We start from the raw sequence: 21,061 nt of genomic DNA, 5'->3' as shown, positions 1-21,061 counted from the left end.
CAATGTTTACTGCTTTCTATTTGGTTCCAGGATTCATGATGGAGGCCATCCATCCCACTCCCCAAAGCCTGAAGCTAGTACTTGGAGAACACAAGAGGAGTAACCTGCCTTTTTTGACGATATGATTTGTTTCTAGGTTTCTATTTGACCTATCTAAGAACAGGAGAAGCAACAGCTCTTATGAGTTCTGAAAGGGGAGGAAAATGCAGTTCCAGTGGTGAGCTGCCTGCTTTATTTCAATTATGAATTGACTGAGGTACATTAAACCTCTGATGGAGCATGCTGTTCCTGGTGCACTGCTGTTTCTTTTCTTTGAATTCTAGTTGATGGTTTTTATTTTGGTTTTAATTAAAAGAAAAATAAATGGTCTATTTCATGTGATACTGCACATTCTCACTGCAATATGCAGTTAAGTCAATATACACTGAAGCCAACATTTGAAACTTGGGTAGCTAAAATTAGGCAACTAAATCTAGATTCAGGCACCTTAACTAATGATCTGATTTTCAGAAGTAAGGAGCACCTACTGCTCCCACTGATCTGAGACTTCTGAAAATCAGGGAAGAGAAGACATCGTCTCCACACCTTTGAAAATCAGGTCACTTAGGTATCTGAATATGTATTTAGGTGCCTAAATTTAACCACCCAAGATTGAAAATGGTACCTGAAACCATAGAGGAAATTATTGTCAAAGCTGGGATTAGAACTCAGATACCCCTATTCCTGTCTTAGATGCTCCAGCTATCTAATCACTAGACCATGTAATAGAGGGGTAGCTGTGTTAGTCTGAATTTGTAAAAAGCAACAGAGGGTCCTGTGGCACCTTTTTCTGTTAGTCTTAAAGGTGCCACAGGACCCTCTGTTGCTTTTCACTAGACCATGCTTCCCTTTAAAGTCAAGTCTCCCTTTGATTTAGTAATACCCTCCCACATTTACAATTATCCGCATTAACCATGTGCAGCAGGTGCACTACTGCATGAGGAAATTCAAAGAAATGTATTTTGGTGATAATATCTTTAACATAATTTCTTCTGGAAATCACTGCCCCGTAGCTATCATCAAGTTGTTGTGAAGCTGCAAAAGTGAAACCAGAGAAAAACAAAACAGCACAACTTACAATTAACTTGAACAAACACCACTGCCTCATCATGCCCGGCAACATTCTCCGCCCTGACTGAGACACGGTAAATCCCAGGGTTCTCATAACGGTGCCGAATGGGTTCCCCTGTCATTGTGAGGTTCACATATATTGCCTTAAAGCCATCTCCAAGGTCCACCTGGTACTTGGTATTTAGAATATCTCCCTAGCAGAAGAAATAGATGAGAGATGTTTTGAATACCCAAGATTCAAAGAAACAGGACACATTATTATTACTTATTTGTATGTGGTAGTACCTAGAAGCCCCAGCCATGGATCAAGGCCCCATTGTTCTAAGTGTTATACAATCACAGAACAGAAAGACGATCCCTGCTTCAAAAAGCTTAGGACAAGTGGTGGTGGTGGTGGTGGTGGTGGTGGTGGTGGTGTGTGTGTGTATTAATATTCCCTTATCTGTAACACAGATCTAGTTTAATGAGGATAAAATATTCCAGATTAGTCAACAGGTTGTAACTGCATTATGCTACACTGACTATGCCTCTGGATATGACCAACATGACTGTGCAGAGCAATCCCAATTTATAAGTATTCTTTGACCTTATCTAGGACTCTTAAGCCCTGTCCACTGTGCTAGCGAAAACCCAGTTGACTAAGCTTAGTGCTTAGCGTAGTGTAGCGTTAGCATCAGGGGCGGCTCAAGGCACCAGCGCACCGAGCGCGTGCCTGGGGTGGCAAGCCACGGGGGGTGGCCTGCCAGTCGCTGTGGGGGCGGCAGTCAAGGAGCCTTTGGCAGCATGCCTTTGGGAGGTCTGCCAGTCCCATGGCTTCGGCGGCAATTCGGCGGCGGGTACGCCGAAGGCACGGGACCGGTGGACCTCCTGCAGGCATGTCGCCGAAAGCTGCCTGCCTGCTGTGCTTGGGGCAGCAAAATACATAGAGATGCCCCTGGTTAGCATAGTATAGTTAGTACAGTATTACTATTGCTAGCATAGCATTTATACCACCTTAGCCATCTGCTATAATTTATTATTCATTGTAGCTCTGCAGAGTGCTCATGAAAATGACACTGTCTTTCTAAAGTCAGGCCTAAAGTATTAGGATGATAAAGATTGTCTTCAATGTGCAACTTCATTAAAACAAAAAACATAACCGTTTATGACTTTATATTGTCACTAGGCTACACACTATGGATATTCATGACAGTGAGTATAGAACTCAGATTCGCCCATCTGGACAGAGCCACATGACTGGAGCTAAAGGAGACTCTCCATTAGCTGTTAGCAGTACATGGCCTCGGACCCACATTGTAACAGTTCTGATTGCATCCAGGAAAGGCAGTCACCTGACAGTGCATTACAATCATTATATGACTAGAAAAGGATTCCAGCCAATCACAGCATTCAAAAATCACGTGTTTATCGCCTCTCAAATGACCCTGAAATCTTTATATGTTCAGTTCCATTATTCCATTTCCACACAGGCCACACTCTGAAAGTCATACTTCAAAACCTCATTCCAAAACATGATGTTAACAGAAGATCAAAGGAGGCAACAGCAGACAAGAACGTTCAGATCTTTGCGTTACAAAGGAAAGGAAAACATTTTTTTTAAGTGCTGCTGTTTGGATGAATTTTCTTCTGTCTTGTCAGATAAAAGGAAAAAATGTTCACAAGGTGAGAGGATGCTCACAGTAAAGATCCTGCATAGTTCTCAAATGCCTCAACTCCAGAATGCATCACCCACAAAAGGAGTTTATGGCCTTTGCTGTGAACATTTCCTTCAAATCACCATTTACTTTGGATACAGATGGGTGGAATTTAGTGGAGGAGACAATACCATATTAAAGTTTAAAGCAAAGGAGATTCCTCAGCTGTGTGCTTGTAAGTGCAATTCATTTAGGTGACACTAAAGTGCAAATACTGTTTGTTTGCTTTCTTATGCTAGCAAAGCACCTACATACTATCTCCAGGGGGTAGGTTTTATGTTGTGAATCAGATCTGAGTTTTAATGAATGTTTTGCTCTCACAATGCCCTTCCTATTATAATACTATTTAAGGATCTTGATGTTTTCAAAGCACCGATTTCATTCTACAAAATAGGAAGCTAATAACAAAAGAGGAACACAGGAAAAATACAGCTAAATTCAATGGAACCTGGACACATCTACATAGTTCTTCTGCGAATAGTGGATTTTCTTGACATTGTTTATTCATGCATTTTGTGGACTGAGCGAGCAGAGCTTGGGACAGCTTATTTTCTTCTTCTTGTTATTAATATTATTACTATTTATAAACTCAGTAATGTATCACCCAGACAAACACAGGTGTGAGCCAAAGCCCCTTGCTCCTGTGAAACTAAGAACAGGCATTCATATACAGCAATAAACTAATACTGTGTGACAGACAGATATAATACTACATCTCTTTGGTGTTAGTGGATCTATCCCTTAAGCTCACTAATTGTCAGAAGACCTAATTGGTCCCTTGTGCAAAACTTGCCTTTCTGTTTCTAATTAATGTTATGGACTTATTGATTCTCAGCTATAGGGGGCAGCAAATTGTTAGGTTTCTTGTAAAGGAGACTTATAGTTCAGAGTATTATGCATAGCTATCACTAATAGAGAGAGAGAATACCATTTGTGACCTTTGAGCATCTTTGCCTGTCCTAGGTGTTCTACCGGTTGACAGAGAAACACATTCAAGCCTCAGAATTCCTACTCTGGCAAAAATCATGTTTTTAGATGCCCCATCACAATTAACAGAAATGATAAATCACTGAGCTCTCAGATTATAGTCAAGTGCTGTTTCTTTACTAATAATGAAATGGTGACAGACAGAGAATTAGGAAAAGAAATGGAGATATATCTGACCTTACCATAGGTAAGGCCAATAACTACTTAGAGCCAGATTCTGCCACATATTAAGTACTAACTTACTCTGCAAGTATTCCCATTGGCTTCTGCTGGAATGAATCAGTGTCCATGGTTGTACCATGCAGGCCTGCTGAAATGCATGAATTTCCTCCAGACTCTTTGAAATCAATGGGATTAATGTCAAAGTAAAGTAGTACTCAACCTGAGAAAGTATGGCAGAATCTGTCACTTAATGAGTAAGTGTTAAGAACCACAGACATACAGATCAGACTGTTCCATCCTACAGATCAGACTGTTATAGTCTGGTCATGCCTTTAAGATGTTGCCTCTTTTAGGCAACACAGGGAAACCTGTCAATAAGGACTATACATAGTAGATGTCATTATCCTTTACTACCTGGTGATTTTATTTTATGTTTTACCTGATTACCAAGAAAATGTGATTCACTTTTTTAATAGGTGAGACCAAAAGAGCTCAGGGCCAGATTTTGAAATGCTCAGTACCCACAATTGGAGCCAGATGGTCAAAAAAGAGATAGGAGCTCCTATTTTAGGCACTGAAATAAAGTCCAGATTTTCAAATCTGCCACTAGCAGCTTCCACTGTAACACTGTGGGTGCTGTACCCTTTTGAAAATCTGGGCCATGATGGCTAATCCCCATCTGTGGGCAGGAATGAATCTGGGACACAGGTTGTATCAACAGCCTTGCTGAAATGCATGAATTTACTTCAGGCTCCATGTCTTTACTGAGGCTGAACATTTATCTGTATTAATGTTGTCTGTACTCTGTTTTCCACATGATTTTAAGTACAATTTCTTTACATCTCACTTGACTCTGCTCTAACACTGAAACTGGAATATTCAAAGCAGATCAAGGGAGCTGGCGCTTAACTCACTTAAGCAAAGATTTTCAAAGTTGCTGCTATCTTTAAGGAACAGTGGAGAAAAACGATGTGGAAGGGATGAACCCAGTTTCTTAGATGGAGTTGTCATTTGTGTAGTTCACTGAATACTTCACCCGGCCAGAGAGGAGAGAAATGATTGCCTAAAAATAACTTCTAAACCAGCGTTGACATTTTTAAGAGGCTGAAGTTCTTCATTACCTGCTCTTGTGTGACTATAAAGGTGACATCTTCTCCAGGTTTAACAGCTAGGCTCTCTCCTTTGATGCTGATCTGCAGGCTTTTGGGAGCAATCAGTGGACACATATGCTGGGCTAGATTCTGCTGCAAGTCAACACCACCTTCACATACATTAGACACCACTTTCCTGTACCTGCATAAAACAATAAGCAGTGAGCAGACAGGACTGGAGAATAACAGGTGGGTGCCATTGGGGGCACTGCAGGACAGTATAACAATGGCTACCACATGGTAATTGACTTCTCAGTGGGTTTGGTCAATGTCCCAAAGATCAAATGGAAATCAGATCAAACAGGTTCTGCATTACTGAGGAGCTAATTCCTGTGCTGATGAACTATTCTATGCCTGCGTGGCTCTTAAAACACTTTGAGGGTTAACAAGGAAGCACTCAGGATTATACTGCAATTGTGCAAGAATCAGTTTTATTCAGGTTTGTTATTTTTAACCATTCTTTTTAACACAATTGACATTTCATTCTTCTGAGTTCAAACATGCTATAATACAGCGGCCATTCACTACCTAAAACAAAACAAAAAAACAAAAAAACAACAACGGATTTTCACAGATAAAGCAAATACTAGCAAACTGATTTTCTTGCCTGATATGACATTTCAACATTTGGTCCCAATCTATGCAGCTGAGAAAGATGATGTTATGGCCAGCTGCAACTTATTCTCAGCATAGACATCATACCACATTGTAGTGTATGTTCTGTGCTCTATTGTTTACAGTTCGGTAAAGCTTTCCTTTGATTCTCAGTTCCCCAGAGGATTAGGAAAAGAATCCATTCTCTGCAGAATTCTTTGCCCCTGAGGACACGAGAAGCTGAGTGAGGATATATACTTATTCCTAGAACTGTAAATTATTTGAATCAGAGGGTAAATTACTCCAAAATAAAATTAAAGGATTAAAATTAAAGGGTCACTGTCAACTTGAAAGTCATATCCGAAAAATATGTAGCTACTATTGTTATAAACAGAAAGAAAAATATTTCTCTCTCTCTTTTCCGATTGTTTATTTGGGGCCTTTGAGGACTGTTCTCTACATGGCGAGTTGCACCCCTCATGTGCTGCTCTGTGGGGAGCACATTCACATGCTCTAGCTCAGGCTCTGCAAGAAATTGGTTACTAGTATTAGTAGCAGGAACCCTGAAACTGAAAAGACACCAATTAAGGGTGCACACAGGAGACGAATGGGAAACTGTGCATTGTTGCTGACAGTGATTTTTGCTGCTTTCTTGAAAGCACCAGCTCCTGGAAGCATGTGATTACCTGAGGATCTGAGCTTTCATATGTTTTCAAAAAAGTATGTTTCTAACTCTCATCATTGTGAAGAAAAGCAGGAAAATGTGACCCCAGTAGCAGGTTTCACTCAGAGGCCAGCAGCCCCAGCAGGCAGGCCGTGGCTTGACATTCCTTGCACCTTGTAGTGGGATTTCACTCTGAGGCCAGCCCATCAATTCCCTGGTGCTCCAGGTTTCTCCTGGACCAACTGGGGAGCTGAGGGGAAGGGAAACGTTGGTGGCCCATGCCATCTCTCTCCACTGGTCCCAGCCCAGAGCCCCAGGGGGAGAGGTGTGAAATGCCTCAGTTGCCTTCTCATGGTGCACCTGAGCTGCCTCTCATGGGCTGCTTCCTACCTCTTCAATCTCTCTTTAGTTTGGGGTGTGGTCGCAGCCCACTTCCCCCAACGGGAGTTCCCAGTCAGTCCCCGCAGCTCAGTCAGTCAACCGAACATTCCCCAGCTCTCGTCCAAGTGTTATTCTCCCTCATCAGGGAGACAACGGAGGGAAAAGAGTCAGACCCCTATCCTCCCAGTTGGGTCTTACCCACAAGTCCAGACCCTCTCCAGTGGATTGCTTTGTCCTCAAAAGCTGCAAAATGGCTTCCTCCCTTCAGCTAGCCTCTCCTTCACTCTCCCTCCCTGACTGACTGTCAGAGTCTCCTTTTGAGTGGCTCCTCCATTTCGAACACGCTCTGCACCTGCTGAGAGGTGGGCCCTCTTGGCCCAGTAATGCTCCTTCACTCCTTTAGTCACTGTAAAGCTCATCACATCCCTAAAGGCTTAAATACCACAAAAGAAATGAAAAAAACCCTCAAAATCTCCTGATTTTTGGAGTTTGACAAGATTTGTGGGCGCTTGGGTTTGGCCATATTTTGTATGTTTGATGCTTTTGCTTTCAAGGATCAGAACCCTTAAAACCTTTTTTTAAAAGGACACTTTTTTAAAAAATCAGGACATACCATTTAAAGGGTGCTTTATCAATTTAAAAAAAAATCAAGTTGACAGAGCCCTGGCCCTTCCTGCAAGTCCTAGCCCTTCCCCCCACTGAAACCCTCCTACACACTAAACCTACCTATGGACAATTTTGATGTAAACAATTTAACTATAAAGAGTATTTAATTACTTTTCCCTAAGGCAACATTGTACTCCTCTGCAGGAGTGCTCTCCCCCTTGAATGCTGGTAAAAGTATCAAATAAATACTTACCCTGTGCTGCTCACATAGGCCTGCCCTAATACGCAATCTTCAGGGGGTGATTCTGGGTTAAACCAAAAGTTAGCAAAGCACTTGCTGGATTCTGATTTCAGAGGTGCTGAACGTTCAAATCCATAATCACTGCAAAACAAACCCAATTAATCTGTTAGCGCCCCTTCTTTATTAGCAAATATGTTTTCTGTGGTTGGATAGAAGTGAGGGAGAACCTATTTTTGAATACTATCTTGTACCAAGCCAACACACAACATGCTGAGCCCAATTCTGCCCTCAGGGTGATTCCAAAGCAGGGCCGGCTCCAGGCACCAGCTTAACAAGCAGGTGCTTGGGGCAGCCAAGGGAGAGAGCCGGCACCTGCGGCAATTCGGGGGCGGCAGGTCCCCCACTCCCTCTAGGAGCGAAGGACCTGCTGCCGAACTGCCGCCGCCAATCGCGGCTTTTTTTTTTCCCAATTGCCGCTGCCGATCGCGATCGCAGCTTCTTCTTTTTTTTTTTTTTTTTTTTTTTGCTTGGGGCGGCAGAAATGCTGGAGCCGGCCCTGTTCCAAAGGCAGTGATTTCAGGGCAGAATTGGGTCCAAAAAGTTTTGTGAACTAGTTCCATAGAATTCTCTCTATTGGCAGTTTCGTTTTTTTAAAGGGGTTCTTTTACCACCCCTTTTCCTCCACTTCACTCAGAACTAGAGAGGATTTGTTTTAAATACAATAGGTCAAATCCTCTGATCATCGTTCAAATTTTGTTCCATGGGAGTTTGCCTGAGTAAAACATCAGGACTTGTCTAGTCAGGTGGAAAAACAAAACAAAACACCTTACTTCAAAAATGTCAATGCTTTTGTGGTTCTGTTTTTCAAAAGAAACTCCACAGCACTCATCTTCTGTAGCTCTGCATTTCTCTGCCACGCTATGAAATTCTATATAATTGCTTGCAAAACCCACCAACATAAACAGTAATAGGATTACTGAAGTAATTTTGCCTTTTAAAAAGGAACAGATGGGAAAACAACCTCTCATTCAGATCCTGCTGGGACGTTTTATTGTTGTTTTCAGCTTAGGAAAGTAGTGGGGTTTACACATCCCAGACTCTCACACACTTCATCTTTAGGATAACCCTGAAAATCCATAGAAAGTCTCACCATAAGAAATCAGAGTTTGCACACTCGCAAATTTTGGATGTGAGAGCAGATGTGAAACTCCTCCCTTTAATGCACCAGGATGAAATCTTCCTCTTCCGAAAACTTCTCTGCTGACCCATGATGCAGCGATCACCCTGAACATTAAAGCACAGGAATGTAAAAACCAAAGCTATGAGAAGTTTTGTTTTTCTGTGTTTGTTCCAAATTGTACTGTCATGAAGTCCACCCACTTGTGACTTGTCTTGTGGCTGAAGCACTGGACTCGGGGTCAGGAAATCTGGGTTTAATTCCTGAGTCTGTTACAGGCTTTCTGGGTGAACTCTGGCAAGGCATTTAGGTCAAGACTTTTAAAAGTGCCTAGTGATTTTGAGTGTCTGGATTTGTGGTGCCAGATGTGAGACACCTTAAAGGGGCCTGGTTTTTCAGATGGCATTTACTCCACACTTTCTGTAAAACAAGCCTATTTAAGATGTCTCAGGTTGGGTACTCAAAAACAAATCTTGGCACTTTTGAACATCTTGTTAATCTCTCTGAGCCTCAGCTTCTCATCTGTAAAATGGGGATACTAATACTTGACTATTTAGACTTTAAGCTCTTCAGGACAGGGACTGTCTCTTACTCTATGCTTGTACAGCTCCCTAGCACAATGGAGCCCAGGTCTCACTTGGGTCTTTAGGTGCTACTGTAATACAAATAAATAATAATAGCAATAGTGATTAATGGTTTAAGACAGTGATTTATTTCTGTAGCACAGTTCTGCAACTGTACGCTTATGATTCATTATAATGAATAACAACTGCTTTTTTTTCTTTTTGTTTGAACACTCTATCTGAATCATTCACAATACAAATATGGAAAACAGAGTAATCTTCTCCAGATATTTTTTCTAAAAGGCAGAAGTCTAAGGATATGCATTAAAAATGTATGGGTAATTGTGGCCCTAATTCTGCAGTTATATGCACAGCTCAGGTACTTTTGCCTGGAGAATGGTCACTTAAACACTTACTGTCAGGAGCAGCACCAGGGTTTTTGCCGCCCTAGGTGGCAGCGCTCCTCCTCTGAGCATTCGGCGACGGGGGTCCTTCCGCTCCGCGTCTTCGGGGCACTTCAGCGGCAGGTCCCAGAGCGAGTGAAGGACCCACCGCTGAATTTCCGCCGAAGACCCAGAGTGGAAGGACCCCCCGCCACCAAATTTCTGCTGAGGGCGGCAAAATGCCGCCCCCCAAATCCTGCCACCCTAGGCGACTGCCTAGGGTTGCCTAGTGGAAGCGCCGGCCCTGCTTACCGTACTGGTAAGTGGATATTTTTAAATATTCCATCAATTTTTAAAATAATTTCAGTAGCTTCCAGTTTCTGAAACTCCATGGAGAGGTGTAATTCCACTGTCTCAATGTACTTTTCTTGTTAAGGCTAGGGGCTATGTTACATTCTAAGTACACCTAGCATGCTCCAGGTGAGGAGGAGTATAGCAGTAGTGATAATGTATCCAATGAGTAAGTGCTGAAGGAAAGTTTGGTTGAAATAATACAGAATGGCAGATGAAGAAGAAACGTAGAGAAAGAGGCACAGATAGAGAAAAGGGAATAAATTCACAGGGAGGAGAGTAAAAATAACAATGACAGTGAGCATCATGACTAACAGGGATATATCTCATTTAATCCAAAAGGATCACAAAGTGGTCTATACAAACAATACACTATAAAGGGAATACTACAGAGAATGTAGTTCCCAAAAATTAAATTTTGCCAGGATACTGGGATAAACATAGCATTAATGTATTAGTACAGAACTGTATTGCCCAAAACAACTGGACTCTAATACATGATTAGTCCACTGAGATTCTGGAATTACTTCTGGTGCTTTACATAAGAGTAGAGTGCCTGGTTGAGAAGTTGGAAGAACATGTAACTGCATGTTCAAATTGCTTCAATCAGTGAGATGGGTTGTAATTTCCAGTGTGTGTCTAACTTTTCACAATCCATCACGACCACCTATTACTGTGGCAAGTAAGTATATTTCCTCCTTCCCCAGCCCAGTTTAGGTAATAAAAGAAACACAAACTCTATCTCCTGTACAATGACTAAGCCATTCTGAAGTCACTGATAAAAACTGCAATGGACTATTTTCATCCTTCCGAAAATCACTCTGGGGTTGTCAAAGCTGGGTGCTGAAATCCACACTCATTAGTGAATGTTTATGCAGTACAATGAATATCAAAGCATTACATAAGCGCTACATATTATTAATACAAGATCGTTGTGTGTCCAGTACCTGTAGATCTGTGAGGTCCCAAGATTCATAGTCATCTTCTGTGCACTCCCTAGGGAAAGATGGTCTGAAGTCTACTTTCACCAGCTCCCAGTCTGAACGATAACTGATGTGTCCAAAGACTCTGAACAGAAAGCAAAAGTAAAAACCTTGTGGAAAAGCAATATCATACTTCACAGATTTCTAATTATTATTTTTATTCACTTTCCCCCACTATTTACAGTGCCCTCTGCTGAAAAAAAGTGCTGTTTCTTAATTTATCTGTGCTTACCCCCTCCCCCTGCTTTTGATATACATTTTCAGGAGATCTCTATGGGGGGAAAACATCTGTCAATTGTCTACTGAACCCTAAGAAACGGTATTGCTAATTTATTAGAGAACTATTTTTTCCAGTAAACTATTCTGGGATTGATGTAGAAATATACATGATTTTAATGAGGGCCTGACATTTTAGTTTATTATCCCCTTTATGGTCGACATATTTTGAGTTTCTGCAATAAGATAAGAGAGGTTGAGTGTTAGTCATTAGAGAAGTGGAATGGGAGTCAGGACTGGTGGGTTCAATTTCCAACTCCACCACTCATTCATTACGTGACCTTGATGCAAGTTCCTTAGTCTGTCTGTGCCTTATCTTACCTAGCCATAAAATGGTAATATTACTATTGATCAACCTCACAAGGATTTTGTGAGGTTCAATTAGTTAATGATTTGTAATGTAGTCTTAGATTTGGGATAAGTGTAAAGCATGTATTATTGTTCATAATTATTTTTCATCAGTGCATTGCATGAAGAAATTCTGACTCCTGTCCCTAAAGAGTTACATCTAAAGGCTCAGTACCCCCATAAGCCTCAGTAAAGACAGCCCCAAATAGTTAATTTCCTTCTAAGCAAAATGGGAACTTCATTAAAGTTTAAAAACTGGCCTGTACTTTCAAAGCAGTCACAATGTCTAAAGTGAGGCCATTTACTTCCAAAACAAAATGAGTAAGTATGACATCCAGCAAAAAATTAGGAAAGATAAGGACTCTATTTGGGTAAAAGCATCTGTGCTCTGAATTAAAACCTCATTCAGTTTCATGTGGCTTAACTACCAAAGAATTTAAGTCTGATTCTGAGGTGAACAGTTTCTGTTCCACAGTGCTTCCACAGAGCTCCTATTCCAGGCTCTGGCAGTGTCCCCTGACTACTTTACTCCTTTTATTGTGCCCATAAGTTTGGTCAAGTCCACAGTTGAACCATGAGGTAAGTAGAAGATGGGAGGATTTGGGGCCTGCATCCTCTGGGCACTGCAGAGTTCTGTTACACGTGACTTCCTGTCCCCCGACTTCCTGTCCCCCAGCCCTTAGACGAGGTAGAACTAAGTTAGGAACAATGATGGGGGAATGGTGGATCTGCAGATTCACCATTGCACATGGATTGCTTCTGTAGATTATGGGCACAAAGGTCTGAGGGCTCCAAGAGGGGTTGTAGTATGGCTCCACAGGCTAAAGCAGTGGTGGGCAACCTGCAGCCCGTCAGGGTAATCCGCGGGCGGGCCGCCAGACAGTTTGTTTACATTTGCACGGCTGCCTGCAGCTCCCTGTGGCCACAGTTTACCGTTCCCGGCCAATGGGAGCTGCGGGAAGCGGTGGCCAGCATGTCCCTGTGGCCCGCGCCGCTTCCCGCAACTCCCATTGGCCGGGAACGGCAAACTGCGGCCACTGGGAGCTGCGGGCGGCCGTGCAAATGTAAACAAACTGTCTGGTGGCCCGCCCTCGGATTACCCTGATGGGCCGCGTGCTGCCCGTGGGCCGCAAGTTGCCCACCACTGGGCTAAAGATTCGGGGAGGATTTGTTCCCTCTTCATTTATAATTCCACATTTGCTATTCAGGCCCAGTGCAGAGATGTGGATTTTTCCCATGCTGTTGCATTATAATGATAGAGGTGTGCATACTCGCGAAAAACTTTGCCGTAACACACGAGGGGGGGGCGGATATCACTGTCTCACTGGCAAATACCAAAGTCCCTCATTAAACAGAAACATGCATTCCTCCAGTTTGCCTATTTTACTCCTTTTTATAATATATAGCCAGGCTCTGGGATCTGAGCAGTTAGATGACCTGTCTTCTATCCTCTTTCCTCTAACTGTGTCCCAAAGAACCAGGAGTGGCTCAGAGGTAGAAACAACATATACAAAATCTCAAAAATGTTGTGGGACCAATGTGGGTATTATCCTGAAGTTATGGCATCCAGTTTTTCTCAGGATGTAGATGGCTCAGCAGGATCTACAGGATTCACTCCTTTGTAGCTCAGTTTGACAAGGGAGCCATAGTCTGCTATATGCTGATATTCATATGGGAATAACATACTCTAGATAATGACTACCTAGGTAGTCTCATGGTTTTCACAGTGCCTACTGCAGTATGACTTGCTGGGCTGGCAGGCATGAAGTGCCTTTTGCCATGTTAGATATCTGTTCTTTTTTCATGCAAGGTACTAAAATAATGCAGACTTCATGTTCTGCTAATGCAGCTATCTGCCTCTGTGACTCCTTCCTAAGCAGTTTGTCACCTGGGCAATATGGGAACCTTTCAATCTGTTCATATTTTCCTTTTTTGACACAGGTGCCAAAAAGTGTGATCAAGTGCATGGTTCCAATGCCTCACTGCTGACTCAGAAAAAAGGATTTCCTACAGAACAAATACATTTTCAATATTATTCACACTATCCCTCTACTTCCTTCTATGCCCAGAACCTTCATTAGTTGATGGTGACCAGGTACAGTGAGTAGGTACACTGTCAACCTAGCATACAAACATTGGTGTGAGCAGGTAATGTCCATGAGCTTTGTTTAGGTGGAGGTCAGAGATCTCATTCAAGAACATTCAGGCTACTGGACTATTCATAATGGATGCTTATGTTTCACAGGGGTGCCATGGTCCAGCTCTGACATAAATGGAGGTTACTTTACTGTTACTTCATTGTGTAGTCCCTATCTGTATTCCACATGTGGGTATGCTTGCATTCCATGTACCTGAGATTAGAGATTTGTTGAAAGCAGTGTCCGTTGTTCCACACCTGCACAGTTGTTTTCCTTGTGTTCTGAAATAAGGGAATAAGGGGCAGTGTGAACTGATACCTCTCCAGTCCCTCTTCTCACCATGAATCAGATAAGATTTGCAGCAGAGGGGAAGGAGAGTGGGTCATGGAATACAGATAGGGATGACATTTCTCAAAGAACTTCTAGTTACAGGTAAGTAACGTTCATTTCTTCTTCAAGAGCAGAAAAGTGCAAGCTTGAGGTCCAACTGTGGTGTTGGTTTCATTATCAGCTGGAAGGCTCCAGTGAAGCCTTTCAGGAATCTGAGGGTTGTTGAGCGAGAAAAAACAGTATAGTCATCCACTGAAGGACAGAAGGCACTAATTCTTGCTAGTTGGACGTGCAGTCAATTAACAGAAGGTGCAACTTCCTGAGGTGAAGGATGTAGTCTAGGATAGCAGGAGTACTCTCCGTCTCTGAGGACAAATGGTTCTTTTGCATGAAAGTGGAGAAATGTTTCCATTTAGCCAAATAGCATTTCCTGGTTGATTCGTACTCGCTTTGATTAAGAATGGATTGAACGTTCTCTGAACATGAACTCTCCAAGTCTGATGTCCATCTAAATACCAGGCTGTGAGGCAGAGAGGGCCTGGTTTGGGGTGTCTAGTCTTGCCATTTTCCTGGGTCATCAGTTCCAGGAAGGATCACATGGCAATGGGAGGGTAGATTGATATCCACATCAACTCTGGGAACCAGAATTGTCTGGGCCACTTGGGTGTGATGCGAATGACTCTAGCTTTGTTGTGGTGAATCTTTCACAGCACCTGGAGCAATAGTAGAATGGGAGGAAAGGCATACCTCAGGTGGTCTGTCCAGAATAATGGAAGGGCATCACTCTTAGATCCCTGCCCAGACCTGTTCTGGAGAAATAATGGATGAATTTCTTGTTTGTCTGTGAGACAAACAGGTCCTAGGATTGCATTCCCTATTGGTGAAAATCTTTTTCAGGATGGAACTGTGTAACTCTCATTTGTGGTCTGTGGAGAAGTGTCTGCTGATTGTCCTCCAGAGAATTCTGTGCACCTAGTAGGTATGTGGTCAAGAGTGTTTTGCAGTTTCTAATGCACCCATTCCATAAGTTGGCTGCCTCTACACACAGAGAAGGGATCTTGCTCCACCCGGTTTGCTTATGTAGAATATACTCATTATGTTATCTAATATTACCTGGATATGGTGGGACCAAATAAGTGGAAGGAGTGCATTGCAGGCTAGGGGGACTACTCTCAGCTCTAATAGATAGATATGCAACCTGGAGAGTCCATCTGGGATCCCCATCCTATGAGGGATGCATCCATGATAATGGTCACATTTAGTGTGGGTGCAATGAAAGATAGTCCCACATGCACTTGCTGTGGTCAAGAGAACAGCCTTGGAGGGAACTGTTACCTTGATGTTCATGTTGTCTCTGTCTGGAGAGTAAACAGATCAGAGTTAGACCTACAGATTATGGAGATGGAGCCTGGCAAACGGAGTTACTTAAGTACACCAGGTCATGTGTCCTAGTAGGGAAAGACAGACCTTGACTATGGTTTGAGGACTGAGAGTGACTTTTCTTTTCAAGTTGTTCATGGCATGGAATCTCTCCATAGGTCGGTAGGCCACGGCTGAGATCAAATCTAGGGTCACCTCTATAAAGTATATAGTGCTTGTGGGAGTCAAAGTGCTTTTCTTTGTTGATGCAGACTCCCAAGGATGCCAGGAGACTGAATAAAAATATGGTTGCTGATTGGACTTCCTGTCTGGATTTGCCCATTAGCAGCCAACTGTCCAGGTGTGGGAACATGGTGTAACCATGTTGTCTCACCTCAGCTGCCACTACTGAGAAGACCTTTGTGAAGACCCAGGGCGCTGTGGCTAGTCCAAACAGAAGTACTCTGAACTAGTAGTGTTCTTGTCTTACCAGAAACCCAAGGAACCTTCTGTGGGCACTGATGAATGTCTACACAAAAATAAGCACCTTTCATGTCAAGAGCCACAACCCATGCCCTCTTCTAAGGAGTGGGTTATTGATCCCAACATAATCATTCAGAATTTTGACTTGTAAATAAAAACATTTAACTGTTGGAGGATACAGAATGGGTCGCCCACCTCCATTTTTATGGGAACTACAAAGTAGAACCTCTTTCTTGATGGTGATGAAGCACTTGCTCTATGGTCCCTCAGTGAAGGACAGAAACCACCTCCTGATGGAGAATTTCCTAGTGAGAGTGGTCCCTAAAAAGGGGCTGAGGAGGGGATTAGCGAGGGGGAGAGGAGAGAAACTTGATAGCATAGCTGAAGTGAATGAATTTCAGTACCCACTTGTCTGTTGTTATTGCCCTTCAATTGTGCACAAAGAGGGTGAGATGATCACCAAAGGTTTGGGAGACAGTATGTAATGGCATCAATGGAGGTACATTGTTCTTGAATGTCCCATCAAAATGAACTCCTTGGTGACAGGTGGGGTTGAGCAGCAGCAGATGAGATGGAGGAAGTGGGGTATTTGGGGGTTGGACCCTCTGCTGTTTATGTGATAGTTCGTAAGGGCACTGGTGATAAAATACCTGGGGGCTAGGTTTGTAAGTTTGCTTGAGGTGTTTCCTCTTTGGTGCCGGGGTGTAAATGTCCAGGGAATGGAGGATTATCCAAGAGTTGTTAAGGGAATGAAATGACTCATTGATCTTCTCACTGAAGAGATTAGACTCAGCCAGGGTAAGTCCTCAATGGTATTCTGAACCTCCCAGGGAAAGCCCAAAGAGTGAAGCCACAATTTGGACCTCATGACAATGGCTGGGGCAATGGCTCTAGATGCAGTACATGCTGCATCCCCTGCTGCCTGTGGCAATGTCTTAGCCATCAGCTTGCTTTCATTGATGAGGGGGTGGAATCAGGACCTGTCCTCCTGGGAAAGTTTATCTCTGAATGCCACAAATTTAGTGTAATTTGTGAAATAATATTTCACTATCAGAGCCTGATAGTTAGCAATTCTATATTGGAGGCTTGTAGATGAAAATACCTTCTTCCCCAAAAGGTCAAGGTGTTTATCACCCTTGTTAGATGGGTTGACATGGAGTCCTGTAATCTGGATTGCTCTGTGGCTACGTGTACTACCAAGGAATTAAGTGCTGGGTGGGTAAACAGGAACTCTGCCCCTTTTGCTGGAACAAAATAATGCTTTCCCACCCTTTTTGGGTTGGAGCACAGGAGGCAGGAGTGTGCCACACTGGGCTAGTCAATTCCATAATGGCCTTGTTCACTGGGAGAGCCATGTTGCTAGGGCTAGAGGGTTGAAGGATGTTCAGGTGTCTATGCTGCATGTCACAGACTCCCTCAAGAGAGATTGGTTGCAGCCCTCTGTAAAAGCTCCTGGTATTGCCTGTGGGGATGGGGATAATGGGTGGCGATGGCGATAATTGAGCAATAGCTTCGTTAGGTGAAGAGGATGATAACCCGTTGGAACCATCAGATCTGCCTCCGCCACATACTCTGATGGAGCCTGTTGGTACTGGCTAGGGAAGATGGTTACTGCGATTCCTGCATGGTGTCTAGGATATGGATTCCATAGTCCCAACTAAGGCCGATATGAGGAGATAATGAGCTGTGGGGGCTCTCAAAGAATTGGGTTTCAAAGGTCCCTTTGGTTGTCATGTCTGAGAGGAGGATGGCTCCAAGTTCTCCTAAAGGTTCTGTCCAGACTGGTCTCTCTCAAAGGGGGCGCAGGCTCATTCAGAACATTAGATTACTCTGATGCAGAAGTCAGCTCATGTTCTACTGGCAGTGCTGAAGGAAGAATGCTCTGACTTGTAGATGTAGTGGAGTTTCCTCTGATGGATTCCTCTAAATGGTTTCCTCTGTTGTACCGATTTCTCTGAGGAGGACCAGACCTGATAGAAGAGGGGGGAGGGATAGCTCAGTGGTTTGAGCATTGGCCTGCTAAACCCAGGGTTCTGAGTTCAATCCTTGAGGGGGCCACTTAGGGATCTGTTCTTGGTACTGCTAGTGAAGGCAGGGGGCTGGACTCAATGACCTTTCAAGGTCCCTTCCAGTTCTAGGAGATAGGATATCTCCATTAATTTATTTATTATTTATAAGAGGGGATTGCAAGTACAGTAAGGCAAAAATACCCCTCGGGAAGTAAAGGTCTCAGTTCATCCCTGTGTGTGGGGAGTACAGGAGGTTGGTACAGATAGGTCCCATGCATCGGAAGGCAGATCCATCATCGGCTGAAGTGGTACCATGGAAGGGAAGTCCAGCATGGTTCTCCTGGATGGAGCTGTTGAACATATCTTCACTGCTATAATGATCAACATCCACAAAAAACACCTTTCAAGATCCACAGGCCCTACACATGCCTATCACAACATGTGGTGTACCTCACCCAGTGCACTAAATGCACCAATAACAACTATATGGGTGAAACCAGATAATCACTACACTCCCGAATGAACTCACACAGGAAAATGATAAAACACAAAAACACCACATATATCACCTGTGGGTGAACACTTTTCACATCTGACCCATCAGTCCTCAGCCTCAAAGGAAACTTGCACAACACTTTCAAAAAATGAACCTGGGAGCTTAAATTCATAACTTTGCTAGACACTAAACATCATGGTCTTAATAAAGACACTGGATTTATTGCTTATGACAACAATCTGTAATCCACTACCCCCATTCTTGTCCTGGGACTCCAGGAGGGTTAGGGGCCACTTCATCTTGAATTGTCCCTTACAATACGTGCCAACTACTTATGCTGAACTATATGATTGATCTTGTATTTAGCTGTGACACTCTAAGTACCTTTCCAGACCTGAAGAAGAGCTCTGTGTAGCTTGAAAGTTTGTCTCTCTTATCAATAGAAATTGGTCTAATTAAAGATATTACCTCACTTGCCCCATCTATCTATAAACTATTAAAACAGTGAAACTACTAGGACTTTAATACTATGTACTATTGATCGATAGATCGATCAATAGATCGATGTCCTGAAAGAACAAGGATCACTGTGAACACTGACGATTCTGACTCAGACAGTAAGTAGGTGACACTGTAATAAAATGTGGGTTCATAAATACAGATGCTACATTTATTAAATAATCCACATAGATGTAACATGGCAGTAGATCTTACTCCCTTCGGTGCCAAAATTACAGACCTCCACTATATGAATTAAAGGAGAATTTCTATTAGCTAACAGGAGTGACAGGACCTACAATATCTTCCCAGCAGGCCACCTGCTCAAAGGAGAAACATAGATGCAGATGGGGGCTGGTTTGATTCCATCTAGCTAAGATCAATGTTAGATAAAACGATGCACGCACATCACATGTTCAACCTTCCCCATGGTAAAGTATAACTCATCCTTGAGCTTCTGGGGTTCACATGTCCCAATCTGTAACAATCCATGGCTTCATATATTCAATAGAGGAAAACATGATCACCTATTAAAATAACCACATCCAGCCTTGGCGAGAGACATCATGGGCCAGATTTTCAAAACAGCTCAGCACCCAGTGGGCATCCACCCTACTGAGCTGCTTTCAAGATTTGGCCCCATGAGTCCTGTTATCTATATCTATAACAAACTCCTAACACCAGAGTTAAACTAAAGGAGCATTCTCTAGAAGAAAGAAATGAGGACACACTCTAAACGGGATCCCAAGAAAGGCCAAAAATGAAGGATCTGATGTTGGTTATCACGAAACGAATCATAATCTAATTGCTCACGTGCAAAATATTTATGTTCAATAAAATCATATGAGGGAAAAATGGAATGGTGGAGACAGTGTAAGTGATGATTATAAGATAAATACCAAGATGATATTAATTCATTAGCTAGTAAAACATTCTACTTGATTAATTGGATTTCATTAGAAAGCCATCAAATCAATTCTGTAGTAACCATGAAAGATGGTGCCGACATAAATAATTTTTGAAAGAAATTCCAATTACCTTAGAAATTCATTTACTTATATTTGCTAGAATTTGGGATCCATAATTTTAAATTCAGTGTTCCAGTTGCCATAACAACTTAATACATTTGTACCAAGTTCATTTATGCGCACATCATTTTTTAATTTGATTGCATCATTTGGTGGCTAAGACAGAATTAATGTAGTTTTTAAGTTAACTCATTTAAACTTTGTTCTTGAGGGATGCTGGCTATTTCTGTCTCTGATAAGGCTCGTAATCAGGGGGAACTAATTTAACAGGAATTAAATAGAATGACATTTTCTTACACTTATTTTCTCTACAGCAGAGACTCTACAGAAGAGACTCTTATTTCACATTAATAATAATACTATCACTTCTTTAGGACTTTCCATCTGAACTTGAACCACCTTATTGAAGCTATATTATTTACTTAAATGTATACAAGCACCTCAGAATACTCCTTAGTTACAGGGAAGTACTTATTTTGTTAGTTTACATAGTAGAAACAGAGGAACAGACTGGTTAAGGAACTTTCCTAGGCTTCCCTAGTAAATATGGGACAGAGCTCGGAAAAGGACCCATACTCCCATAGTTGTTATTCAATCACCTCACTTGGTTTCCTCTTGCGCTTCAGATTTCTGATTGAATCATAAGAAAAAACAACATTATATGCTGTGCTGGTCATAAAACATTCTCAAGTATTCAAAGCTTTTCCAAGGTTCGAAGGGAATCTTCAGCGGGAGTTCGGCATTTAGTCCCCTTCAATAGACCCTTGAAAATCTGCGGATATCTGCTTTATATTCACAGAGGTCCGCGGACCATGTTTGCGGATTGTGGATCAGATGCAGATACAAATTTTGTATCTGTGCAGGGCTCTACCCGTCAAGTCCTATGAAACGCCCTGCCTAAATCACTTGCAAAATGGATAGCAAAGTCTTCATTTAAACGGATGCATCCATGGAAATAAATTATGCTGCAAAGTGTGATTAGGGATTTGCTCATGATAACAGGGCTTCCTTTCCTGCATTAAATATATTAGCTATGACTGGGACTGTCT

The 21,061-nt window shown here is 42.5% G+C and overlaps 1 protein-coding gene across 4 annotated transcripts in view; it reads right to left on the bottom strand.

The window, feature by feature from the left end:
• The window catches only part of SORCS2 (sortilin related VPS10 domain containing receptor 2), an 803,333-nt gene that overhangs the window by 28,447 nt on the left and 753,825 nt on the right, over positions 1-21,061 (bottom strand). For all 4 annotated transcript variants that reach the window (XM_042855503.2, XM_042855502.2, XM_065597099.1 and 1 more), the window contains 5 exons: positions 11,012-11,132; positions 8,741-8,874; positions 7,603-7,731; positions 5,075-5,246; positions 1,118-1,304 (listed from right to left, as the gene is read on the bottom strand). In XM_042855503.2, the coding sequence (XP_042711437.2) occupies positions 1,118-1,304; positions 5,075-5,246; positions 7,603-7,731; positions 8,741-8,874; positions 11,012-11,132 (743 nt within the window). The remainder of the gene's footprint in view (positions 1-1,117; positions 1,305-5,074; positions 5,247-7,602; positions 7,732-8,740; positions 8,875-11,011; positions 11,133-21,061) is intronic.

Source organism: Chrysemys picta, chromosome 5, assembly GCF_011386835.1.
Source record: "Chrysemys picta bellii isolate R12L10 chromosome 5, ASM1138683v2, whole genome shotgun sequence".
Lineage (NCBI taxonomy): Eukaryota > Metazoa > Chordata > Testudines > Emydidae > Chrysemys > Chrysemys picta.
The sequence above is the reverse complement of the archived record's forward strand: the minus strand, read 5'-3'. Positions and strand labels throughout refer to the sequence as shown.